Below are 27,475 nucleotides of genomic sequence, written 5' to 3'. Positions count from 1 at the left end.
TATAAGCCATCCATTATGATGACAACTTAAATTTGAAGATTTAAACAAACGGAGATGAGTATGATGTATCAGGATGATTTGGATAGAAAGGCATGGGCATTTGCCGAAATTTGACTTCGCCAAATTTTGTCTATCAAACTCCCAGCCGGATTATGAACCTGACAGCTCTGATACCACTTAAATGTCACATCCCGAAACTGAGATGTATCATCGGCGTTGTTTAACAATTTAAAATCGTATAATAACAAGCCACGTAGTACATTAAATAACAAAAAGTCAGTCTATTACATAAATCAATAATCGTCATTACAATGCGGTTAAAACGAAATGCGGAAGCGTAAAATACGATAACCTAACTAAAAGATAGAATAATAAGACTGGTCTTGAATCGGATCACCATCCCCAAAAGTACTCTTGTTCTTTATCTTCGATTTGTTCCTCGTTCTTATCTGGGAGGGATGTAAGGGGTGACTACTTGGGAAATACTCAGTAAATGGAGGCCGATCGGGCATAACGAATATCAAGGTGATAATTATACGAAAATATTATCATAATTTCAATCATAAGCATGTTGAATCGAATACGAACAAGATACAAACATATCACTGAAAATCATCTCATTTTTCATGGTTTACTGATCAGTCCCCTATATGTTACTCCTCTAAGGGGCGAGACCAAAAGAGCGATTATTATCAAATATCGAAATTTCCTTGTCATTTCTAATTCGAATCATTACAGTGCATTTCAAATATTTCAAACATGCTTCCAAATATTATAACTAATATACAACAACAAATTGTTCATAACAAATATGAACGAATATATCATGCCGATCGAATTTCAAGAAATATACATAACGTATTTTTAAGCAAATGTGGACATAATTACAAAGAACAAGCATGTCGATATATATATCAAGTAGTACACTTATGAATACAAGTGTACATAAGAGTATAGCAAAAATCCATTTACTTGAAAGATTGTTCCAAAATCTTGGAAAGAACAAGTTGTAGTTTGACACCGAAAAACTAGTCACCTTGCAAAAATGTTTGCGCCTAATTGAACCGTTGGATCGATCTGAATTTTGGATATGTTGCTCTAAACACGTGTAGGTGTATTCTGAATGGTGAAGATCAGATTTGGTCGTGTAAAACTATGAGAAAAACCTTCTGAAATTGTGCAGAATATTTGGTACTCGAAAATTGTAACTTTTGGAGAGAACTTTTGATGTTGTTTTGGTTTGATTTTCATTCATTCATTTGCCACTATTTATAGGCACCAATATGACTTTAAGTCTTCTCCCTCCATGCCAAAGGTTGCATGGTTTGAATGAGTTTTAATTCATGGTGACTTTAGGTCTTCCCTTTCCATGCCAAAGGTTGCATGGTTTGAATGTGTAACTAATTGTGTAGTAGCTAATTTAGCTAATTCTTTGGGTCTTCACATAAGCTGTATTTTTTTTTTTTGAAATACTAAATATGAATATATGATGATGATTATTGACAGATAAAGAATACTTTGGCTAAATCAACATTATATATAAATAATTTGCACTTATATACTATTATAAAATTAAGATGCTATATTTGATTTTTCTGATTAAAATTGATTTTTAGGAAATGTCCCCACAGCTTTGATGATGGTCACGTTCCAATGTAGGCCCAAAAGCCCAAAGAAATTAAAGTAAGCAAAGTAAAAAATGATTAGAAGGCAAAGAGTGGGGAAAAGAGAAAGCCGCTCTGGCCCAGCCATCATGTTCCAGTTCCCATTGTGCGAACGACGACCCTACAAGGAAGATGGAAAATTTTCTTAATTGTATGTCTATTTTTAAGAAAATATAAATGATAATCCTTAAAATATACTAAAACCCCGTAATTATATATAGAAAACACTATATATATCTAGCATTTCCAAAGGAAAAAATAGAAAAATTATATTGTAGGTTGCTCTATTTCATACTCAGACTAGTCAAAAATTTGTTTTAATCCAATAATTTAGCTTTTTTCCTCCGAAATGACATGGATGCCGCAAATATGTTTTTGTTCATGTTACTCACATGGTAGTGCATTTATCTATTCAACATATGACACGTGTACTAAATAGATAAATCATGATCATTCATTCAATCATGCTATATGGATGAGTGAACATAATTCATCACTCAGCACAGACATCATGTGTTAAGTGGACGAGAGCACTACTCATATGGATAACATCTGCCAAACCCAGCAAACATGTCGAAAACTTCACATCAGTAATCTTTGGAAAATGGTCTGCGAATAAATAAATTAACTTATTTAACTAAAACTAATTGAGGAAATGTTAAAACAACAATGAAGGTTACACTATTTTTAAATTACAAAAACTATCTCAATTAATATTAAAACCCGTTTATTTCAAACATTTGGGATAATTCTGTAATTTAAAAGTAGTGTATAACCGTGTGTGTTAAATATCCAAAAACCCAAATAAGCCAACTTTCAAAATTTTCCTTTTAAAAAAATTAAACATGAATAAAACACAAAATTTATGTCACAAACATTTCTCAACGGCGGCCTCACCCCCTTTGGTTTGTCCCTACTGGTAGGCATGACCGATAAGTGGACCAAGAATGTGATCCGCCAAGTTTGGTGCCTTTGTAATTATCATATGTTTATTTCTTTTCTTGTATAAGTATCAATTCCCTCAGTGTCTATTTATTCATCGGAGTTGGAACTTAGGCCCCGTCACAAAATATGGGAAAAATTGGCACAAAAATGCCTAATTTTTGCTTGAACAGAATCAGGCCGTTGGTTCGAGTTCGTTCGCCTCCTGTTCAATCCAAAAGCCAAGAAAGTGAAACCGATCAAGATAACAAAGATGATCCCGGCTCCGGTGTCGAGAAATCTGGGGCCGTCAATGGCCGGAGAATTATGATCGTCGTGGATTCCAGCATGGAAGCTAAGCACGCGGTGCAATGGGCACTTAGTCACACTGTTCAGAGCCAAGACATTATCATTCTTTTCAATGTCACCAAACCTTCAAATCACGGTACATCTTTTATCATATTTTTTACATTATGTGGCCAACATAAAGTTTACCTATCGAAAATTATAATTCCATGCATGACATAAGATTTATTTAAAAGAGTGATTTTTTTTTTAAAAAAAAATATGGGAGTATTTTGTAGGTGATCGACCAAGTAAGAAGGAAGTGATCAATCCAAGAATTCCTGAATTTCTCAGTGGTATGAAGAGTATGTGCCAATTAAAGATGCCTGAGGTTTGAGTTGTTTTCCTAACATTCAACACGATTTTACCACAATCTTTAGCATGAGCCGACTTAGCCGATGGTGACGATATTTGGATTCTTGGCCTATTAGGTACATGTTGAGGTTGCTGTGGTTGAAGGGAGGGAAAAAGGGCCAACTATAGTGGCGGAGGCAAAGAAACAAGGGGTGGCACTGATGGTGCTAGGCCAGAAGAAACGGTCGGTCACGTGGCGGCTGATGTCGATGTGGGCCGGAAAACGAGTGCCCGCCGGTGGATTGGCTGAATATTGTGTCCAAAATGCTGGTTGTATGGCCCTTGCTGTAAGGAGGAAAAGCAAGAAACTAGGTGGCTATCTCATAACTACTAAAAGACAGAAAGATTTCTGGCTCTTGGCTTGATCAGTGATTATCATTTTAAATTATATTTTTTTCTTAATTTGTTTATTTCATATTTAATATGTACCATATAAAAAAATATACCCCAAGACCCTTGTCCACTGATCGTGCCATGTGGAGAGAGTTTATTTCTTGTTTTTTTTTTCTGTACATAAACTATAGATGCATCTTGATTTTTACTTAAAAAATTGTACGGTCTTGTTTCCCTTAATTTGCCTCCCCCGAACTAGCTTTTAAAACATGTTTTCCACCATTCCTTGATCCCTTTTTAAGAAAATAAACTGGCGAATAGTGCATACTAAACCAGCTTTGTATTCAAATCTAAAATTGACTCTATCATTTTCGTATTCAAGATTTTCTTGATATATGATTTATGCATCTATTTTGCAAACACAAAAACTTTTATGAGACGGTCTATGAAACAGATATCTTATTTGGTCACCCATAAAAAATTGCTGCTATTTTGCAAATACAACTCATAGAAAGGTTTGTCTACATGGTCATGACCTGGTTTTTGTTTTTGATCTGCACATTAGCACAGTTGCCTCTGCATTTAATCCCTCTGTTCTTCCTTCTTACATCCATGAAATTTGCCTGTTCTTCCTTTCATGGTTCGTGCCTTTGTCAAGTGTTTCGACCTTTTCAGTTTCAGCTTCCTCAAGAGTTTGCCGAAATATTTTGTGTGCAAAACTAATTATTCAATGACTTCATTACTATCAGCTTTATTACTGTCATTAACAGCTTGTGTTTCGGCTTTCGCCTTTCTTGTTATGCTTGAACCTCATTTCAAATGTTTGCAATGATGTCATCAATTCATCCCCAGTCATAGAATCCACGTCTTTTGTCTCTTCTATCGTGGTAATCTTAATTGCAAATCGTTCTGGAAGTGACCACAAGGTCTGTCGCACCAATTCGGCATATGAATACTTCTCACAAAGGGAAAATGCTTGATTAGCAATGTCACACAATTTAGCATTGAAGTCAGCTATCATTTCCTCCTCATTCTCAAATCCTCAAATCTGTTATCCAAAATAAGAAGTTTATTAGTTCTGACTGCTGTTGTTCCTTCATGGGCTGTTTCAAGAATACTCCAACGCTTCTTTAGCTGTTTCACTGGTAGAGATTAATTTGAATTGATTTGAGTCTACTGCAGTGAATATCGCATTCAATGAAACCATCTTCCTCGGGAGACCACGATTCTTCAGCTTTCAAGGTTACTTCTCCTTCATTATCTTTTACAGTAGGATGCTCCCATCCAGTCAGAACAGATCTCCACGCCTTTTGGTCTATTGCTTTGATGAATACCTCCATTCCATTCTGGCATTCCAACACGGATAGTTTGTGTGAGAACCCGAAATTCCAGCACTAGCTAGCACAAGCTAGCATTTTGCCACAGCTAGCAAAATTTCAGTAGCAATGCAAAATTTCCAGCAGAAGCCAATATTTCAGAAGATGATATTTTTCCAGCAGGCTAAATCCAGCAGCAGAAGAGTTCAGTAGCGAACTTCCAGCAGATAGCTACTGATTCTGCTTATGACTTGTAACTGAAGCATTTAACACGGAATAAAGGTTGTTAATGGCTTCCAGACTCCAACAAAAACTTTCTAGCAAATTACTGTAAGTGGGCTTATGTATAAATATCTTGAAAACTGTTTGATGACTTTTGTTTTGAAGCAAAGTATATGTATGTTTGATTCCTGATATCTGATTTTTGAAGCACTGAAACCTAGTTAACTAATGGTAGGAATATATATTCTGAACATTACTGAATTCTGATTACTGATTACTGGCATCACCCCTAGAGGAGAGAACATATAGGGGACTGATATCAGTTTAGCCATGAAATTCACGAACGTGCTCAGTGCTTGCTTACTTGTTAAATTTCTGATATCTGTTCTGAATACAGATTCCTGAATACTGATTCTTGTTCTGAAAATAAGAGTTTCTGTATATTATTTGTAATATTGTTTCTGTTGAAAATGACTTTGAAAACTGGGAGTTATTCCCGCCCCCGCTTACTGAGTGACAACCATATCAATCACCCACTAAACCCATCTCAGATAAGAACGAGGAAGAATTGTTAGAAGAAGAAGAGCATCATCAGTTTGGGACTGGTGAAGAAGATTGTTGCTGTTAAATTCTAAGTTATGTTTCCGCTGTATCTGTTAAGACATTGTCATGTCTAGTTTTACATATCTGCTGTAACACATTTAGTATTATGAATAAAAAGATTGGTTTCTGAATTTTGTACTTTTGAGGCTTGTTGTTTTCGAATGTAAATTTGAGAGCAACGCCAGTGTCGACTAACCCCATTCCTGGGGCGTGACATTGAAGTGGTATCAGAGCAAACCAGGTTTCATAATCTGGGGAGGAGGAACTAGAAATAATGAGTTGTGATAGACTTCTGAAAATAAGTTCTGATAAACTACTGTAATAGACTACTGAAAATAAACTACTGTAATAGACTACTGAAATGAGTAAAAAAAAATTCAGTAGACAAAAATCAGTAGTCCAGAACCAGCAGAAGACCGAAAAACAGTAGCATCAAAACCAGTAGTCTGAAAACAGAACCAGCAGATGAGAATCAGTAGATCTGAATGCAGAAGACTTGTTCAGTAGACCAGGAATGCAGCAGACTGATTCTAACAGTGCTGAAAATCAGCAAACTTGATTGCAGTAGCATCAGAATTGCAGTAGATAGTGAATTCCAGCAGGTGCATGCAGTAGATCTTACAGATTGTATGGAAGTTGGAATGTTTTTCGCGCAAACTTCAAACGGCCATAACTTTTGATCCAGAAGGAATTTTGACTATTAAAAGATACGGTTGGAAAGCTCTCGACGAGGAGAACTTAACCTAGAACCAAACTTTTGTTCTAGCACCGTCGACGAATCCCCAAAATCCTTCGTTTAGATAGTGATATCATCATTTCTGTAAAATTTTCCAAAATTTTGAAATATTGAGGAATTTTCATTTCCAAACGGCTCAGTATTTTTGCACCAAATGTGGTACACTTCATGTTCTTGATGTGAAAGATTTTTAGTAAATTTTTCACGAGATTCTGAGACAGAAAAATTTTGAGTTATTTTCTTCTATTGAATATTATAGGATGTACTTATTCTGTTCATTCCAGTATTTGTCTATAACTCGACTTTTACCTCTTGAGCTCATTTCTGAACCTTCACTCTCATGTTTTGGATGTAGGATATGGCTGACCAGAGTAGCTACATTAAGAGCTTAGAGAAGAAGCTAGAGAAACTAAAGGAACATAACTACTGCCTAGAGCTTGACAAAGATGAATTAGAGCTGGTTCAGTTCAGTTCAGCTGGTTTGGTTCAGTTGGTCTGCAACTGGTTCAGTTGGTCAGCAGCTGATTCAGTTCAGTTGGTCTAGTTCAGTTTCAGTTGGTGTGCTGAAATCAGCCTAGCTGATTTCAGTTTGTGCAGAACCAGTAATTTCATCGTCATTTATCAGCATCTTAAGCTTCGATTCAGACTTTGACTTCTGAAGATGATTTGTAGATTATTGTCTTATCTTTCCAACGCATACTGAATCGCTTCTTTTCGATAACCGAGATGAGAGATATGACCAAAATACCGCAACTGCTCAATCCTAACTGATTGCTGTTTTAGTGTGATCAGTTCGGTAATAGAGCGATCAGTTATACCTTGATAACATCCGATTTTGCCCAACTGACGTGATATACGACTTGTTCCAAATTGAGTTTTCTAATCAGTCCAGTTGGCGGATTGTCATTTGGATCATCCAGTTGAGAGATATCATCAAAATACCGAAGCTTGCCAGAAATTCAGTTTGTGCAGAATTCAGTTTCGGCTTGTTTCTTGTTTTAATAACTTCACACTTGAGTAAATATGTTAGAAACACAATAACAAGTTTTGTTAACATCAAAATCAAGATTGCTTTGAAAAGTTCCAACAATCTCCCCCTTTTTGATGATCACAAAACTTGGATAAACAATCAACTCAACTAACATATTTCTCCCCCTTTTTGTGTGAATCAAAAAGTCATATTTTCAAAACATTTTAAACAAAATTTTCTCCCCCTCAGTATTTAAAAATAATAATTCCATTGAAATTTTAATGAGTTCTCCCCCGATATTTTTGAAATTTTGAAAATTATAAAAGAAAATGGATAACTAACCAATTTTCTCCATGGCTCATTTTCTGCTACAGCACATATGCTCTGTCTTCAACAAATAAACTGTATTTTCTCGTGCATAATTAGGCTGCAAGTTTTATACTGCCTGTAAACCTCTATGAGTCTAGTTTGCGACGCAAAAAACAGTTTGTCATTTGGACACTCGAGCAAGGAGATATGTCATTTTTCCTACGGTCGCTGCAAGCTGCGCGAAAATTCAGTTTTGCATATATATGTGTAAAAAATCTGAAATTTTCGAATTTTAAACATCAAAATCAGTTTCAATGTTCTTTCAAGAACACCCGCTCTGATACCAATTGATAGGATCGATAAGGGGGGTAAATCGTTGAGCTATAATAGCTCGGTTCTTGAAATATTGAATACCGATGAATTAAATCGAGTTTGGTTTTCAATCCAAGCGGAGGACACTCGGAATAATCCTTCGTAGAAACCGATTAAACTATTTTGTAAATCATTTAAAATATATGCAAGTTGAATGAGTAAAAAATATTTGGTTGAAGCATTTTATGTGTTCTTCAAATACCAAAATATTACATACCAATTGTTTAATAAAATGCTTCAACCAAATATTTTTTACTCATTCAACTTGCATATATTTTAAATGATTTACAAAATATTAAATCGGTTTCTACGAAGGATTATTTCGAGTGTCTTCCGCTTGGATTGAAAATCAAACTCGATATAATTCATCGGTGTTCAATATTTTAAGAACCGAGCTATTGTAGCTCAACGATTTACCCCCTTTATCGATCATATCAGTTTCATATTTAATTCTTGAGCAATTACTCAATCATTTTGTTTATTTGTTGAGTCCATACTCTGCCAAAACCTTAGAACTTTCATAATTGTAGGAAATGGACGGAAGACCCGTGAGAAACAATCGCAACCCTCGTTATGGAAATCGCAACAACAACCGCAACGATGAGGCTGCACAACAACCACCACCAGCAGTTGGCCTCAGCCAGGCGGATCTGATGGCTATAGCCACGATTGTGGCAACCACGCTACAAGGGTTTGTCAACCCTAATGCTAATCAGCCACCGCCGCCACCTCCAGCTCAGAATGGGACTAAGCAGCATTATGAGTCCCTCCGAAGAGCAAGAGTCCCGAACTTCAATGGAAGCTCCGATCCTGAGGTCGGACAGAATTGGATGAAGGAGATGGAGAATCATCTTCGACTACTTGAGGTTCCACAAGGAATCAAGGTAGATGTGATTACACCTTTTCTTGTGGATAAAGCGGCCAAATTGTGGGAATGAGTCTCACCAGCTATGTTAGGGGTGGGACCTATCACTTGGCAAAGGTTCCGAGAGGCACTTCTGAAGCAGTACTTCCCGACAGTAGTTCGAGTGCAGAAGCTGTCAGAATTTGAAAGCTTGGTTCAAGAATCAAACATGACAGTGGTGGAGTATTCATCTAAGTTCTACTCATTGGGAACTTACTCTCCAACCATCATGAGAGACGAAGCCTTGAAGATATATCGCTTCAAGAAGGAATTGAACAGCCGCATTCAATCTACCCTTGCTGTTATCGATCCGACAGCTTTGATGAATTGATGGGAGCCGCCATCAGGGCTGAAAACGACATCAAGAGGCATGAAGGTGAGAATAAACTCAAACGTCCTCAATCAAGCCAGTACCAACCATACCAACAATTCAAGAAGTCTAGGTTCTCAAGCAATCAGTTTACCAGTGCTCCAGCCAAAGGAACCATTTCTTCTCAATCAAGCAGAGAGGAAGTCAAGTGCCAAACTTGTGGATTCACTCACACTGGTGAATGCCGGAGGAATTCTGGAGCTTGTTTCCGTTGTGGAAAGATGGGCCACTGCATTGCTCAATGCCCTTTTCCAGATCCAATGAATGGACCAACAGGAGGAACAACTCCAAACAAGCCTAAGGAGAACAAGTCAAATGCTCGAGTTTATGCTATCACTCAAGAAGAGGCTGACAACTCAAATGATGTTGTAGCTAGTACCATTCTAATCAATAATATACATGCTTATGTGTTATTTGATTGTGGTGCTACGCATTCATTCATGTCTAAGAGATTTGTCAAGAAGTTAGGAGCTAAGCCTGATAACTTAGAAGAACTATAAATCGGATTTTAGGAAACTCACACTCTATATCGGGATAATAGTGTACTCATAGAAAATCAGAGTTTCAAGGCAAACCTAATCCAACTAAACATGGTGGAATTCAATGTAATTCTTGGAATGGATTAGTTAGCCAAGAATCGTGCTTTAGTAGACTGTCATGGAAAGACGGTAACCATCCAAGCTCTACATCAAGATAAACTTTTATTTCATGGTAAGACAAAAGAACGAAAGACTCTTCTTTCTACTTCTCAAACTTGGAAAGCCATGAAGAATGGAGAAGAACTTTACCTAGCTATGTTAAGCGAGGTAAAGGAAGAAACCACACTTGCACTATAAGAGATTCTGGTAGTACAAGAGTTTCCAGATGTTTTTCCTGAAGAACTCCCTGGAGAAATTCCCGACCGCGAAGTGGAATTTGAGATTAATTTAGTACCCAATTCTACACCAATCTCAAAAGCACCATACCGAATGGCTCCGGCAGAGTTAAAAGAACTCAAAGAACAACTTCAAGAATTGTTAGATAAGAAGCAGATCCGTCCCAGTGCATCTCCGTGGGGAGCCCCTGTTCTATTTGTGAAAAAGAAAGACGGGAATATGAGGTTATGTCTCGACTATAGAGAGTTGAACAAGATTAAAATTAAGAATAAATACCCTCTCCCGAGGATAGATGACATTTTCGATCAATTGAAAGGAGCCAAGATCTTTTCAAAACTCGATCTGAGGTCAGGATACCATCAACTGAAGGTCAAAGCGGAAGATATCCCTAAAACAGCCTTCAGGACAAGATACGGCCATTACGAGTTTACAGTGATGCCGTTTGGACTGACCAATGCTCAAGCAGCATTCATGGACCTCATGAATAGAGTCTTCAAACCATAACTCGATAGGTTCGTGGTCGTATTCATCGACGACATTCTAGTATATTCTTCAAGTGCGGAAGACCACAAAGAACATCTTCGTCTCACCCTCCAGAAGCTGAGAGAAAAGGAACTGTACGCCAAGTTCAAGAAATGCGAATTCTGGCTAGAGAGCGTCACATTCTTGGGACATATAATATCAGCAGCAAGAGTCTCTGTGGACCCTAAGAAAGTAGAAGCAATCTCAAATTGTCCTAGACCAAAGACTGTGACAGAAATTCGAAGCTTTTTGGGATTAGCAGGCTATTACCGAAAGTTTGTTGAAGGATTCTCTTCAATAGCAATACCTCTCACCAAACTCACATAGAAGAACTCAAAGTTTCAATTCAGTGAAGATTGTGAGAAAAGCTTCGAGACTTTGAAGAAAAAGCTTACCTCAACGCCAATGTTAGTATTGCCAACTGAAGACAAAGACTTCACAATCTACAGTGATGCATCTAAAGAAGGTTTATGATATGTACTCATGCAAGAGGAAAGGGTGATTGCATACACGTCGAGACAATTGAAGCCATATGAACAGAATTACCCAACGCATGACCTCGAACTAGCTGCAATGGTGTTCGCACTAAAAATTTGGAGACATTATCTTTATGGAGCCAAGTGTGAGATTTTCACTGATCACCAAAGTCTCAAATATTTGTTCACCCAAAAGGAACTAAATATGAGACAAAGACGGTGGATTGAATTCATGAAGGATTACGACTTGACGATAAACTACCACCCAGGCAAAGCCAACAAGGTAGCATATGCTTTAAGTCGAAAAAATAAGAGTAAGGTGATCCTGACATCACTTTCAGCACAACCATGTCTTCAAGAGACAATCAAGATAAGTCAAGATAGAGATTCCGCTTTGGTGAAACTGAAAGGGAAAGCTAAAGAAGGGAAATCACCAGACTTCGAGACGGATAACAAAGGAATCTTGTGGATGAAAGGACGATTGTGCGTACCAGACATCGATACCATCGACAAGAAGTAATGTCTGAAGCACATAAATCAAAATTTTCAGTTCATCCTGGCAGTACCAAGATGTACAAAGATTTGAAAAAAAATTTCTGGTGGAGTGGAATGAAGAAAGACGGGGCAATGTTTGTTTCTAAGTGTCACGTGTGCCAGCAAGTCAAAGCAGAGCACCAGAGACCTGGTGGACTTCTTCAACCATTAGAAATCTCAGAATGGAAATGAGAACATATTTCCATGGATTTTGTAGTTGGTTTAATCAAGTCGAGACAAAGTCATGATGTAATATGGGTAATAGTAGATAGACTAACGAAATTTGCGCATTTCTTACCTGTCTGCATGAACTATAATTTGGACAAGTTAGACACATTGTACATGAATGAGATCGTGCGATTACATGAAGTTCCGGCTAGCATACTGTCAGACAGAGATCTTAGGTTTACATCTCGATTTTGGAAGAGCTTTCAACAAGCTATGGGGACGAATGTTACTCTCAGTACGACCTATCATCCTCAGGCCGATGGCCAAACAGAAAGGACAATTCAAACTCTAGAAGATATGCTGAGAGCATGTGCTCTAGACTTCAGTAGTAATCGGAGCGAACATCTGCCCTTAATCGAGTTCGCATACAATAATAGTTATCACAGCAGTATTAGAATGGCACCATATGAAGCTCTGTATGTGTATCAGACAATGAATCATTTAGTATTATGAATAAAAAGACTGGTCTCTGAATTTTGTACTTCTGAGGCTTGTTGTTTTTGAATGTAAATTTGAGAGCAACGCCGGTGTCGACTAACCCCGTTCCTGGGGCGTGACAGTTTGAGCCATTCAATAAGGGCGGTGTCCACACACATCCTCCTCCTCTCAACATATCCATACCTGTAAACCGAACATAACCCAAGATCACATGCAAATTATGTTAGACTTGCTCTGGTACAAAATTAAAGTATTATAATCGGTAGTTCTGTTGATGTGGTTCGTTCTACTCGACAAGGTCACGGCCGCAAAAGCAAACCAATCTTACTTATTCAAACGAGTTAGTGGCTTGGACTTGTACAAATGCAAGATCGTTCTTGTCTATTGTCACCACAGTAATTCACTCCTAGCGAGCGTTGGTTTGGAGAGATTCTCTCGACTTTTGATCGGAAACACCTTTGGTTTCTGGTTTGTTCTCCTTAGAACGAGAACAGTGTGATGTAGCCAATCTTGATATTTTTGTCTGCGCCGCCTAACATGCACACTGCCAATCACGTCTTATAAATCCTTAAGCCCTGGATCTATCCTACTTCAATCAGTTACGGAATATCTCTTGTGAGACAAGATTTACTCATTTAAAATCGACCCTTATCGTTGAATAAACTTCCAATCTTGAGTTCATTATAGAGTTTGATTGCGTTGATATGTTATTTTTGGATATTTTAGTTGATTTGTTTTTATAGTTGAATTTCTTATTTTTTACTAACGGATTGCGTAATAAAAAATAATAGTTTTTAAAATAAAAATTAAAATAAAAGTTAATGAATTTTGTGAATTGAAATAGTAAGAATTAAAATAAAATTTAGAAAAATGTTATGTAATATAATAAAACCATATAGTTAGTTTTAGTTTGATATGATGGAGGGAGTTTCAAGCAAATTCAAAATTACAACACGACTTTATATAGTTAGTAATTTATTATAGAGTACTCTTGTATTATATATCGTAAAAGATAAAATTTGTTTTTAATGCATAATTTCTCTATTTTGGTTAATTTTAATTTTGATTTGTGGTGTGTATTCTCGGAATTTATTTTTGAATAGGTCTCTTGTGAGACGATCTCACGAATCTTTATATGTGAGATGGGTCAGCCCTAGCGATATTCATAATAAAAAGTAATAATCTTAACATAAAAAGTAATATTTTTTCATGGATGACATAAATAAGAGATCTGTCTCACAAAATACAACCCGTGAGACCGTCTCACACAAATTTTTGCCTTTATTTTTTTCTTTTTAAATGTATCGTAGGACTTTCTTTAATCTTTTTATATTGTGGGATTTGGTCCTATCTTCTTTTGTGCTTGGTATTTAAATGTTTTGGTAACTTCAATTCCCATGTTGGATTTGGTGGTTTATATGCTAATCAGCATTTTGTAAATTATTAGGTCATGCTTGATATGATTGAATGGAATAAACTATGGATATAATGAATTTTGGAACGAAATGAAAATATAAATGAAATGATATATCTATTCAATTTCTATGATCGAAATGAGAAAAATAGAATAAAATGAAATAATTTTTTTTAATAGTATTATATTTTATTTATTATTATCGTTGTCTTACTATTTTTATTGTTATTATCAAATTGTTGAATGATTTATTAATAATATTTTATTTATTATCATCGTTGTCTTACTATTTTTATTGTTATTATCAAATGGTAATTATTATATTATATGGTATGTATATATATATATATATATATATATAAAGTTGGGAAAATGAGAATGTGTAAACCCAACCAAGTGGCAGTAATGTTTGTTTCATGTTCATTGGAATGAACATTTCCATTGCAACGAGTGTGAAGGAAAATATAATTTACAAATTAAATTGATTTTTCTAATATTATTTATTCTTTGATGATTTGATTGAGTATAATATTTAATTATGGTTTTGCCTTTCTAGATAATTATGTTAAGATTTTATTGTGATATAATATCTTTCTTAAATCTAATTTCATTCTTAAAAAGATTATGTGGAATATTGGGTTTGCTTTTTCTAGATATTAAATTTATAATAAAGATCTTGAAGATATGATATTATTGATTTAACTCTTGATTTCTTTATTTTGTAGATTTTCTGGTGAGATGAAGTAAATTATAAATAAGAGAGATGGAGATTAAAAAGAATGGAGAGAGAGAGAGAGAGAGAGAGAGAGAGAGAGACGAAGAAAAATTCAGAGAGTTTTAGTGGAAGAGATTTTTCGTGGAAGAGATTTTCGTGGAGATAGTTTTTCATGGAGGTGATTTTCGTGGGTGTTCTTCGTGGGCGATTTTCGTGGTAGTCTTTTCTCTCTTCTCAATCAATATACACGCACTGTGCACGCCATGGTTCTCATAGAAAAACATCCTACAAAGGCGCTGCTGTTTTGAAGAGGAGTCGTCTGTTTTGTTTTCCACTCTTCGCTTGGCGGTTTTCATGAATGCATAACTCATGCACTTTTGCACGTCAAGATTTCAGAGACAAATAATTCTACAAAGACGTTGCTGTTTTGAATAGTGCTGGTTTACGTGTTGCCCTGAATGTTGTCAACATCTACAGACAACATCCGTAACGATGTTGGCTGAAGATCGTGTTTAGCTGCTCGTGTTTTTAGGGATCTCGTTTTTTGCTTTCTTATTCATGTTTTAATATTGTTGGTTGTTTTTAGAAAGCTTTATTTTCTCAACTTGTTGAGAAAATTGATTTTTGTCGTAATCACTAGTGTTAGGTTTTGTAATCGGTTTGATTTTCTAGTGATTAATTTTTACCATAAGGCACCGCACATCTGGCACAACATTTAGTTATTGAAAGTGAATTTGTGTTGCAAAATATAATATTCCGATGCATATTGTCTGAGATGTTGTAACATCTGGCACAACACCTAATTCTGACAAAACACAAATTTAGTATTTTACATCATATTCTGATATTCTTATTATTTTGAGCATCTGTCGGACAAAATAATTCTTACAAGTGGTATCAGAGCCTACTCTTGATATACTAAGTGCTGATTCTGGTTTTTGTTTTGTTTGAGAGAAAATAAATTAAATGGACACCTCACTTGCAAGCGCAACGCTTCGACCACCAGTCCTAGATGGTACCAATTACAGCCTATGGAAGGTCAAAATCAAATATTACATAAAATCCATAAATGAACGGGCATGGCAGCGTGTCATCAATGGATGGACTTCACCAAGCATGACAGACCGAGATGGTGATAGCTTGCCAAAACCTGAAATTGACTGAACTACTGATGAAGTGCAAAGTTCGAACTACAATTCAAAGGCCTTAAATGTTATCTTTACGTCTGTTGACGTGAATATGTTCAGTTTGATCACAAATTGTACTTCTGCTAAAAGTGCATGAGATATCCTCCAAAGACACTGTGAAGGTTCTAAAAGTGTGCGACGAACCAGATTAAGGATGCTCACTTCCAAATTTGAGGTGATGAGGATGGAAGAATCTGAAAACATACTAGACTATGATCGTCGTCTACGGGAAATGGCTAATGAGGCGTTCAGCCTTGGAGACCCTATCTCCAATGAACGTTTGGTTAGCAAGGTTCTTTGCTCCCTGCCCGAAAGATTCAACATAAAAATCTACGCAATAGATGAGGCTAAGGACACTTCTCAAATGCCTTTGGAAGATCTTATTAGTTCACTTCGTACTTTCGAAATGAACATGGGCATGCAAAAGAAGGACAAGGGGAAGACAATTGCATTACAAGCCTCGAATGACTCATACAATGAACTCCTTCAAATTTCCCAAGAAGTCAATGATTCTGATCTTTGCGAAGACTCTATCTCCTTTATCACAAAGAAATTCGGTGATTACTTGAAAAGAATCCGAGACAAGAAGAAGGATGCAAAACCATCGAAATTTTCAAGTCTTCCACCCCTTGAAAGGCCACAAAGGTTTTCTGCCAAGCAATAATTTCAACCGAGGAATGATGGCAAGGGACAATCTAATGCAAGGAAGTATGATTCGGTGCAGTGTAGAGAGTGCCAAGGTTTCGGTCACTATGTCAATGAATGTGCCAACAGATTACACAAGAACAAAGGCTACAATATTTCCTTAAGCGATGAAGAATCTGATGAGGAGGAGAAATCCAATGAAGAAGATAACCACGTCTCCTTGAATGCACTGTTGACAGAAAGACACTGCCTGCAGGTGAATCCTTTAAGTGTTGCCCTAGGTGTTGCCACACCTGGCCGCAACATCTGCAAAAAATCAGTATGTTTGAAATCCATTCTGAAAATTTGAGTGGAGATGATGAATCAGAAGATGATGAGGAAGGAATCACACTTGAGAGTGTGCAACAGCTTTATGAAGAGTTGTTTGAAGATTGGACCAAAAGAAACAAGTTTCACTCAAGTCTCATGAAGGAGAACATTGATCTAAAAGCCGTAGTTGCCAAACTTGAAGTAATTTTGAGCAAAAAGGACTTAGAACTTGGCAAGGCCAAGGATGAGCTTCGAACAGCAACTGAGACTTTATCCAAGTTTAATTCAAGCACATCCAAGCTTGATTCCATACTTTTGATGGGAAGAGATGACAAAAAAGGCTTAGGCTTCAAAGACAGTGTGTTTGAAATCGGTGAATGTTCCAAATCAACAGTCTTTGTGAAAGGGAAAGCTGATGCATCCATAAAGCCACAACCCATACCCTCAATCAAAAGTTCTCCACCAAAAAGACAACCTGTTGCACTCGCTCCAAAGAAAAAAAAACGCATGTATGTATGTCACTACTGTTTTAAACCTGGACATATCAGGCCCTACTGTTTTAAACTCAAGGATGACTGCTTGAATCGAAAGTTGAGCTGGATGTTGCCCCGAATGTTGTCCAACATTTCCCGCAACACCTCAAACCATCGACCTACAGTAAGACAAATTTGGGTACCAAAGGTAAAAACTCACTGTAATGTTGTCTATACCTCTTTAAAAACTAACACTGCATGTCATTGGTACTTTGATAGTGGAAAGCTCTCGCCATATGACAGGATTACGAGAATATCTCATTGATTTTGTTGATCAAAAAGGTGGTAGAGTAACCTATGGGGGGGGAGCTAAAGGAAAAATTGTTGGAAATGGTACTTTGAATGTTGAAGGACTGCCAAAGCTCCACAATGTGCTTCATGTTGAAGGATTAAATTCAAATCTTATAAGCATAAGCCAATTGTGTGATGATAATTTGCTTGTTAAGTTTGATAAACATAATTGTGAAGTTTTTGATGAAGCTAACATGTGCATTATGACAGGTACAAGGTCCTCAGACAATTGCTACCAAATAGGTGAAGAACATTCATGCAAACATGTGCAAATCACCGAACTTGACCTTTGGCATCAAAAAACTTGGCCATGCAAACTTCAAAACCTTAAAGAACCTGAGTAAGTACGATGCAGTTAGAGGTATGCCTAATCTCTCTTCTGGTGTATCATATGTGTGCGGAGATTGTCAAAAAGGTAAACAGACTCGCGTGTCGCATCCAGTGTTGCCAACATCTGAGACAACACGCTGTATGGAGTTACTTCACATGGACCTTATGGGTCCTATGGAAGTGGAAAGCCTCGGAGGTAAGAAATATTCTTTTGTGTGTGTTGATGATTTCTCACGCTTTTCATGGGTCTGCTTTATTAGAGAGAAATCAGATACTTTTGATGTATTCAAAAATTTGATTACAAGAATCACCAACTTCCATGACCTGAAGGTAAGAAAGATCAGAACTGATCACGGTAAAGAATTTGAAAACGTTTCTTTCTCATCCTTCTGTGACAGGAAAGGTATCTCACACGAATTTTCAGCACCAAAAACTCTACAACAAAATGGCATTGCTGAACGCAAGAACAATACTTTGCAAGAAATGACAAGAGTAATGCTATCTTAAAAAAACATAGCAAAACGTTTTTGGGCGGTGGCACTTAACACGGCGTGTCACATTTCAAATAGAGTGTATTTAAGAAGTGGATCAACCATGACTTCTTATGAAATTATCATGGGAAAGAAGCCCAACCTTAAATATTTTCATGTTTTTGGCTGTGTGTGTTACACTTTGAATGACAGGGATCAACTTGCTAAGTTCGATTCAAAGAGTGATAAGTGTTTGTTCTTGGGATATGCCACTAATAGTCGTGCTTATCGAATATTTAACTTAAGAACCAGGACTATTATGGAATCTATTAATGTTGTTTTTTATGATTATGCAGATCTCAAGAAGAAAACTGCTGAAGATGACGTTGAAGACCTTCTGGAAACTCAAACCTCACTGGAAAATACAGATGTTGTCCCAGATGTTGCAACATCTGGCACAACACGTGATACTGAAGTCACCGACCCACAAGAAGATGCTCACAGCGATAATGAGGCAGCAGATGATGGACCATGTATTCCAAGCAAAATCCAAAAAAACCATCCATCATCTCAAATCATTGGAGGAATGCGTGAAGATGTCCAAACCAGAAAGAAAGAAAAAGTTGATTATAGAAGAATGGTTGGACTAGTGTGTATGAGTACCATGTACTCACAGGTAAGATTTTCGTGCTTTGTATCTCAATTTGAACCAAAAAATGTTGACGAAGCTTTAAAAGATGAGTTTTGGATAAATGCTATGAATGATGAACTTGAGGAGTTTGTTTGAAATGATATTTGGACTTTAGTTCCATCTCCTGACCATGGCAATATAATTGGAACAAAGTGGATTTTTAAAAATAAAACTGATGAGTCAGGGAACATCATTCGAAATAAAGCAAGGTTGGTTGTTCAAGGGTACACACAGGTTGAAGGGGTTGATTTTGATGAGACCTTTGCACCTGTTGCCCGCATTGAGTCTATCCGACTTTTGCTAGCGATTGCATGCTTTATGAAAATCAAATTGTTTCAAATGAATGTTAAAAGTGCATTTTTGAATGGGATTTTTTGTGAAGAAGTATATGTTAGACAGCCTAAAGGATTTGAAGATCCACATAATCTTGATCACGTATACAAGTTGAAAAAGGCTCTCTACAGTTTGAAGCAAGCACCACGTGCATGGTATGACAGATTAGCAGAATATCTTCTTGAAATTGGCTTCAAACGAGGTGAGGTAGACAAAACTCTTTTTATTCAAAAGTTCAAAGGTGAAATTCTTATCTGTCAAGTCTATGTTGATGATATAATCTTTGGTTCTTCATCCCAAAAGCATGCTGATGATTTCGTTGAGTGCATGTCATCTACTTTTGAAATGAGCATGGTTGGTGAATTAAGTTTCTTTCTTGGCTTTCAAATTAAACAAATGTATAATGGGATCTTTTTGTGTCAAAGCAAATATGCTAAGAATTTGATCAAGAAATTTGCAAATGAAAACACCAAACACATGAAAACCCCTATAGGCTCGAGTGAAAAATTGTGCAAAGATGATGTTGCCGAAAATGTTGACAACACCCTATATCGCAGCATCATAGGTAGCCTCCTTTATTTGACAGCCAGTCGTCCTGACATCATGTTTAGTGTATGCTTATGTGCTAGATATCAATCTAACCCTAAGATCTCTCATTTGAAAGCTGTGAAGCGTATTCTTCGCTACATAGCAGGCACGATTGAATTAGGGCTATGGTACACTCAAGAAACCAACTCGAATTTAGTAGGCTTTTCAGATGCTGATTGGGCTGGTGATTTAGATGATAGGAAGAGTACATCTGGAGGTTGCTTTTACCTTGGCAATAATTTAATCTCTTGGCATAGTAGGAAACAAAATTGTGTGTCACTCTCAACTGCTGAATCTGAATATGTGGCAGCTGGGAGTTGTTGTTCTCAATTTTTATGGATGAACCAAATGATAGAAGACTATGGACTTAAGAGTGAAACATTAACTGTGTACTGTGATAATTCTAGTGCAATCAATATTTCAAAAAATCCAGTACAACACTCTCGAACTAAACACATTGACATTAGACATCATTTTATTCGAGATTTAGTAGAAAAAGGATTGATTCGAATTGAATTTGTTGGTACAAATAAACAACTGGCTGACATATTCACAAAAGCATTAGATTTTGAGAGGTTTTTCAACCTTAGGAAATCTCTCAGCATGTGTTCTTCCTGATCATACATAGATGTTGTCTCAGATGTCACAACATCTCGGACAACACCTAACCTGAATGTGCATTCTTAGGACTTAGGCATACCACATAGCATTCATACTGTCATATGTTGTGTTGAAACTTTGTAGCACACTTTTCTGATGCACGTAAAATCTCTTGTCTCATCCTAAAAACTTCACACCTATACATGTGTTTCGTCACCAAAGATTTCAAAAATGGTCACTTATCCCTAATCAATATGACTAGTACCCGAGGGATTAAAATATAAATATTGTTGGGTCTGTGATTAGAAGGAAAGATGGAAAAAGCTACCTAAAGTAGCCCAATGAAGGCTGGATTTTAAGTGTAGGAGCTACCCCTTCTAAATAGTATCACAGAAATAGAAAAAAATGGAAAAAGCTACCTAGAAGAGTCCAAAGAAGACTGTTCCTCTAGTGTGGGAGCTATCACTTCTATGTTCAGAAAGTTGATAAGTAAGTGTGAAGAAAAATTGGAAAATTTTAATTGTGCGTGTTGTCAGAAGGTGTTGCCAACATTTGTAACAACACTTCATCAGTACTCATACTTCATATTTGTTCTTATATTTTTATTCTTGTTACATTCTGTTATTAGGCATCCATAAGTCATGCATAAACATAACTTAGTGAATATTGTTGTGTCATGAGGTACGAGTATTTCAACAGAGAAAATTCGATGAAAATCCGGATTTTGCTAGAAATCCAATATTTGTGATTTTTGATGGTTCAGTGGTGTTAAAATCGACGTGGGTTCCAATTCTGGAAATTATTTTGAAATGATTTTGGACGCAATTATCTCAGTAATTTTGGTAAGTGAGTACGGGCCAAAGCTGATCTGGTCTCCCGCGAGAACTTAGTTTCTGACTATCGTCTGGCTATGGAGGTGATGTCCATTCTGGACAAAAAGGGGGAGAAGACGTGACTCAAACTCAAGGGAGTGTGAATTGAAAGAATCAAATGATACCATCTATCTGATACCTTTGCTTGATTTCGTTTTTAATGTTCTGCTTTGTTAAGGTTCTGCTTCCCTGATGTGTTTCTGTTTTAATGAACTGTTGATGATTTTTGCAGGTGTTGTCTCAGGTGTTGCCAACACAATGACCAACACCCGTACCAACTTGACTTTATTCATGGGGAGAAAAATTATCATATTAAGGGGGAGTTAGCTGGAGTTCAACTGAGAAATTGAGTTTGATTTGATTTTGTCCAAAAAGGCAAAAAGGGGGAGATTGAAGGGAAATAAAATTTCCATATTAAATTGATTTCCCTAATATTATCTATTCCTTGATGATTTGATTGAGTATAATATTTAATTATGGTTTTGCCTTTCTAGATAATTATGTTAAGATTTTATTGTGATATAATATCTTCCTTAAATTTAATTTCATTCTTGATAAGATTATGTGGAATATTGGGTTTGCCTTATCTAGATATTATATTTATGATAAAGATCTTGAAGATATGATATTATTGATTTAACTCTTGATTTCTTTATTTTGTAGATTTCCTGGTGAGATGAAGTAAATTATAAATAAGAGAGATGGAGATTAAAAAGAATGGAGAGAGAGAGAGATGAAGAAAAATTCAGAAAGTTTTAGTGAAAGAGATTTTTCGTAGAAGAGATTTTCGTGGAGATAGTTTTTCGTGGAGGTGATTTTCGTGGGAGATTTTCGTGGTGGCCTTTTCTCTCTTCTCAATCAATATACACGCACTGTGCACGTCATGGTTCTCATAGAAATACATCCTACAAAGGCGTTGCTGTTTTGAAGAGGAGTCGTCCGTTTTGTTTTCCACTCTTCGCTTGGAGGTTTTCATGAATGCATAACTCATGCACTTTTGCACGTCGAGATTTCAGAGACAAATAATTCTACAAAGACGTTGCTGTTTTGAAGAGTGCTGGTTTACGTGTTGCCCTGAATGTTGCCAACATCTACAGACAACATCCGTAACGATGTTGGCTGAAGATCGTGTTTAGCTGCTCGTGTTTTTAGGGATCTCGTTTTTTGCTTTCTTATTCATGTTTTAATATTGTTGGTTGTTTTTAGAAAGGTTTATTGATTTTTGTCATAATCACTAGTGTTAGGTTTTGTAATCGGTTTGATTTTCTAGTGATTAATTTTCACCATAAGGCACCGCACAAGTATTTATACTTGTGCATATTTAATCTCGTTCATTTAGTTATTGAAAGTGAATTTGTGTTGCAAAATATAATATTCCGCTGCATGTTGTCTGAGATGTTGTAACATCTGGCACAACACCTAATTCTGACAAAACACGAATTTACTATTTTACATCATATTCTGATATTCTTAGTATTTTGAGCATCTGTAAAAAAATAATTCTTACGGAGTGATTTCAATTTCAAAAATTATACCAAGCAAAAAAATGAAATAAGATTGTGAATGTTCCTTTCATCCTCACCACATTTCGTCCTACCAAACATGCCCTTAGATTGTCGATTTTTTATTTTAAATTTTTTTAAATCAATGGCCAATTTGATTTGATGTATGTATTGCATATTTTTTTATTTAATTTGGTAAAGATTTGATGATTGTTATTTTGAATATCATTATCTCATATTTCATAATTTCAACAATATATCTTTGAGTTTGTTCGAATAATACTGATGAATCTATAATGAAATGCAATTTTAATTTTTCTCGTAGAAATGTTTACTGACGCTGACATAATAAAGTTATGTAGAAAAATGAATAAAATTTTAAAAAATAAAAAAAATGACTAAATCTAAAATTTGATAACATAAATAATTAAAATCTAAAAAGAAATTTTTTATAAAAATATGTCATAGAAAGGTTTGAGTGGATGATCACCTAAAGATGCGGAATATTCGTATAAATAACATAGCACAAGTCATATTTTTCTTTTTTATTTTATACAATAAAAGTCCATTTTACAATTACTTAAATTTGTTTCTTCACATTATCAGAAATATACAAGGAAAATAGTTTGTTTTTTCCACACTTGTTTAATTTTTGGTTTTTTTTCTTTCAAAATTTGTTTTTAGTACACTAACTTTTAATTTTCAGTTATTTGAATCCAACATGACACTATAAAATACTAAATGATAAAATTGCCGACTTGTCGGATTTTACGTAAACAATTTGACTAAAATAATCGAAAATTAAATGTTAGTGTACAAAAATCGAATCAGACAATTTTAATTGACGAAAACCAAAATTGGATAAGTTAATCACCAAAACAATTATTTTCCCAAATTTTTTCTTGGCAAAAACTTGTGTGAGATGGTCTCACGAGTCGTATTTTGTGAGACAGACCTCTTATTTAGGTCATCCATGAAAAAGTATTACTTTTTGTGCTAAAAATATTACTTTTTATTGTGAATATAGCTAAGGTTGACCCGTCTCATAGACAAAAATTCGTGATACCGTCTCACAAGATATCTGGTCCTTTTTCTTTGTGTACTTTTTGTATGTCATGCAGTTAGCACCTCAAGCCTGCGGATAAATAATCTCTCTCATTCCTTTGCGCACATTTTAACCAGCATAAAGCGACAAAATTTTGCCAGGCTCCTTCATGTGTTGGTCTGAAATGGACAACACTATATCCAACAATCAAATATCCAATGTCCAAAATTTTTCAATGGATAACTTCCAAACAAAAGGTGGGACAAGAAATTGAAATAAATGGTGAACATGTTGCCTTTTGATATATAGAACATCCAATTCACTTTCATTTTCATGCCTTATCAGCTAAGAACAATTCTATATTCGCTGTTTTTCCTTGGACAACTTCCAAACAAAAGGTGGGACAAGAAGTTGAAAAAAATAATGAACATGCTGCATCCTGATAAATAGAACATCCAAATCCCTTTCATTTTCATGCCTTGTGTGTTCCCCTGGTTTTTCTCGACATATCAGACGACCATTGCATAGAACCAGGCTGTTTCGATCTTACAACCTAATAGTATATGATCCCTATAAACATAAGTGAAGTTATTTTCTCTTGCTTATTCATCAACAGACAAGGCTAAAACCCTGTACAAACACAAGGTCATGGGCATTCTTTTCTCGATTCCTCTGTTCATTATTGCACTGATTTTGTTAAGATTTATCTACAAAGTAATATGGAAACCCTTTCGCATACAATCGGCGATGAGGAGACAGGGGATGACCGGACCTTCATACAAATTAATTCATGGAAGTACTAAAGAGGCCATGTTCTTGAAGCAGCAAGCAGCCAAGGGTCCAATGGAATTGTCGCACGACATATTCCCTCGAATCCATCCTAATTTCTATGCCTGGATGAAGATATATGGTAACGAGAAATATTTCCGTGCTTCTTTTATTATGAGACGTGAATGAAATCGTTTAATTTATTCGCTTCTATATGTCATAGGAAAGAATTTTCTTACTTGGAACGGTCCTCGACCTCTTATGGTGATCAGTGAACCGGAGTTGGCTAAAGAAATATTGTCTAATAAAGAAGGTATGTATCCGAAAGTCAAAATCGATGGCGTCGCAGAGAAGCTCGTGGGGGATGGGCTTGTTATGACAGAAGGGGAGAAATGGTCGAAACTGCGAAAAATAGCCAACCATGCTTTTTACGCAGAAAACTTGAAGGTAACTAACTAATTGAGCACATCACTTATAAATGAATCAAATTTAGCAACATTATGATATTTTTCTTTGATATTTATGTTATAGTCATATCGAAATCTTTGGTTCCGCCCTGATGCAGGAAATGTTTCCTGCAATGGTTGCAAGTGTGGAAACTATGATAGGAAACTGGAAAAATTATGAAGGAAAAGAACTAGAAGTGTACCACGAATTCGATCTTCTAAGTTCTGAGGTGATTGCAAGAACAGCTTTTGGAAGTAGTTACTTAGAAGGGCGAAACATATTCGCTATGTTGACGAAGCTCGGGTTTCTCTTATTCAAAAATGTTGACAAAGTTCGAGTTTCTGATTTCATGTAAACTCCGTCTTTCACTCTTTTGAAAAATAATCTTGATTAGGCATGTATTTCAAATCACTTAACAAGGAACTAAGACTTTCTTTTGATGTTCACAGCAAAGGTTTCAAGACCAAAGATGATATCGAATCAGATAAAATCGAAAAATCTCTACGCAATTCTATCGTGGAAATCGTGAGGAAAAGAGAGGATAAAGTGTTCAAAGGACAAGAACAAAACTTTGGGAATGACTTTCTGGGATCATTGCTTGCAGCTCACCATGCTGCTGACAAGAAAAATCGGATTTCTGTTGATAATGTCATTGATGAATGCAAGGTATTCTTTCTTGCCGGACATGAGACAACTACCAGCTTGCTTTCTTGGACGTTTCTTTTCTTGGCGATTCACACAGATTGGCAAGAAAAGGCGAGAAACGAGGTGTTTCAAGTGTTCGGCCAAGAAAATCCAAAATCCGAAAGTCTAGCCAAATTAAAAATTGTAAGTAGCTTATTCCCTTTCAACTGTGCTTATAATTTTATGAGAAATATTAAGCTAACAACAAGAATCCGAGTATATTCATTTCATTTTTTCGTTCCTGTTCGGTTCTTTTTCTCATGTATTTAGGTAAACATGATCATCAACGAGACCTTAAGGCTATACAGTCCAGTGACAAATCTTACTCGAAGAGCAAAAAGCAACGTAAGGCTAGGAAAGTACGAGCTCCCGGCTCACATGGAAATAATCATTCCCACTCTAGAACTCCATAGAAGTCGAGAAATATGGGGAGAAGATGCTCACCTTTTCAAACCAGAGAGATTCGCAGAAGGGGTGGCTAAGGCAACAAGAAATAACCCCATGGCATTCCTTCCGTTCGGATTCGGCCCAAGAACGTGCGTAGGATTGAACTTTGCAAGCAATGAAGCGAAGATTGCACTCTCTATGGTCCTTCAACAGTTCAAGTTCACATTGTCTCCGAGTTATGTTCACTCTCCTATCCCCCTTGTCACAGTTCGCCCTCAACATGGTTTGCCAATCGTTTTGCAACCATTGGAACGATGACTGAATAACATAAGCATGACCAAGTTTTCCTTTCGGTACTCTGGGATGCTGTCTTGATAAATAATGAACGATCCCATATTTGAATTAAAATAAGCAATCACTGCACTTCCCTTAATAATTTGTGTTACATGTTTTGTAAAACATATGGACGGATACAGATTAGCTGCTATCGGAGTTTCTTTTTTGCACAAACATGCATGCATGGATCTAGATCGCTCGTGGCTTGACGAAATAATATGGGCTTGGAGCTTCTGGTGTGAAAAATTAGTGTAAGAGACGATCCTGAGTAGGAATACTTGGAGATAAGTACTATACGGCCAAGATTCTACTCAATTAGGGAAAAATGCAATTTTAATACCAGTTGATTTGATGGATTGTAGTATTTTAACTTGTCAATATTGATTTTCATCTAATAACTTATATTTTTTTTGTTTTTTCGTTCTTTTGTCGTCCGAAACCACTAAATCTATCCATTGCTCATTTGAAATTCATACTATCCTTCACGACTCATATAACAAAATAAAAACTATATTATACACATTAAAATCTACCCAAACAAAAATAAAATAAAACAACAAGCTTTTTTCCTCCCATTTTGAAATTTTGAGTGTCGTTTTGCTTTATTATTATTTTTTTGTTTAGATTTATTTTGATGTTTGTAATATAGGCTTATTCAGTTACATGACCTACGTTGGAAAACATTGGTCTCAAATATACAATATTCGATGAGATTAGTGACTTTTGAGCAGAAAAATGACTAAAAAAATTTCAAGTTACTGGATTTAAACTAACATTGATAAATTACAAGACTAAAACTCAAATCAGACCAACTTATGTATGAGACTGAAACTAAA

The 27,475-nt window shown here is 36.1% G+C and overlaps 2 protein-coding genes across 2 annotated transcripts; both read left to right on the top strand.

Moving 5' to 3' along the window:
- The first annotated feature begins 2,552 nt into the window (after positions 1–2,552).
- Positions 2,553–3,784, top strand: LOC142533171 (uncharacterized). Its single transcript, XM_075639837.1, has 3 exons — positions 2,553–3,030; positions 3,170–3,261; positions 3,362–3,784. The coding sequence occupies exons 1-3, from the start codon at positions 2,736–2,738 to the stop codon at positions 3,647–3,649; spliced, it is 675 nt and encodes a 224-aa protein (XP_075495952.1). The 5' UTR covers positions 2,553–2,735; the 3' UTR covers positions 3,650–3,784.
- Positions 3,785–24,406: 20,622 nt separating this feature from the next.
- LOC142533938 (cytochrome P450 CYP749A22-like) lies at positions 24,407–27,009 on the top strand. The gene is made up of 5 exons (XM_075640870.1): positions 24,407–24,927; positions 25,009–25,232; positions 25,351–25,583; positions 25,682–26,060; positions 26,187–27,009. Exons 1-5 carry the CDS (start codon positions 24,666–24,668, stop codon positions 26,619–26,621), a joined length of 1,533 nt encoding a protein of 510 aa, XP_075496985.1. The 5' UTR covers positions 24,407–24,665; the 3' UTR covers positions 26,622–27,009.
- Positions 27,010–27,475: the final 466 nt, after the last annotated feature.

This window comes from Primulina tabacum, chromosome 18 (genome assembly GCF_025594145.1).
Source record: "Primulina tabacum isolate GXHZ01 chromosome 18, ASM2559414v2, whole genome shotgun sequence".
Lineage (NCBI taxonomy): Eukaryota > Viridiplantae > Streptophyta > Magnoliopsida > Lamiales > Gesneriaceae > Primulina > Primulina tabacum.
The sequence above is the reverse complement of the archived record's forward strand: the minus strand, read 5'-3'. Positions and strand labels throughout refer to the sequence as shown.

Excerpts from the sequence above, each read along its gene's own strand:
- LOC142533171 (XM_075639837.1), top strand. The coding sequence starts at position 2,736 with ATGGGAAAAATTGGCACAAAAATGCCTAATTTTTGCTTGAACAGAATC. Across the intron at positions 3,031-3,169 it reads CACCAAACCTTCAAATCACG|GTGATCGACCAAGTAAGAAG; the intron begins GTACATCTTTTA and ends AGTATTTTGTAG. Across the intron at positions 3,262-3,361 it reads GCCAATTAAAGATGCCTGAG|GTACATGTTGAGGTTGCTGT; the intron begins GTTTGAGTTGTT and ends TTGGCCTATTAG.
- LOC142533938 (XM_075640870.1), top strand. The coding sequence starts at position 24,666 with ATGGGCATTCTTTTCTCGATTCCTCTGTTCATTATTGCACTGATTTTG. Across the intron at positions 25,233-25,350 it reads TTTACGCAGAAAACTTGAAG|GAAATGTTTCCTGCAATGGT; the intron begins GTAACTAACTAA and ends GCCCTGATGCAG. Across the intron at positions 26,061-26,186 it reads GTCTAGCCAAATTAAAAATT|GTAAACATGATCATCAACGA; the intron begins GTAAGTAGCTTA and ends TCATGTATTTAG.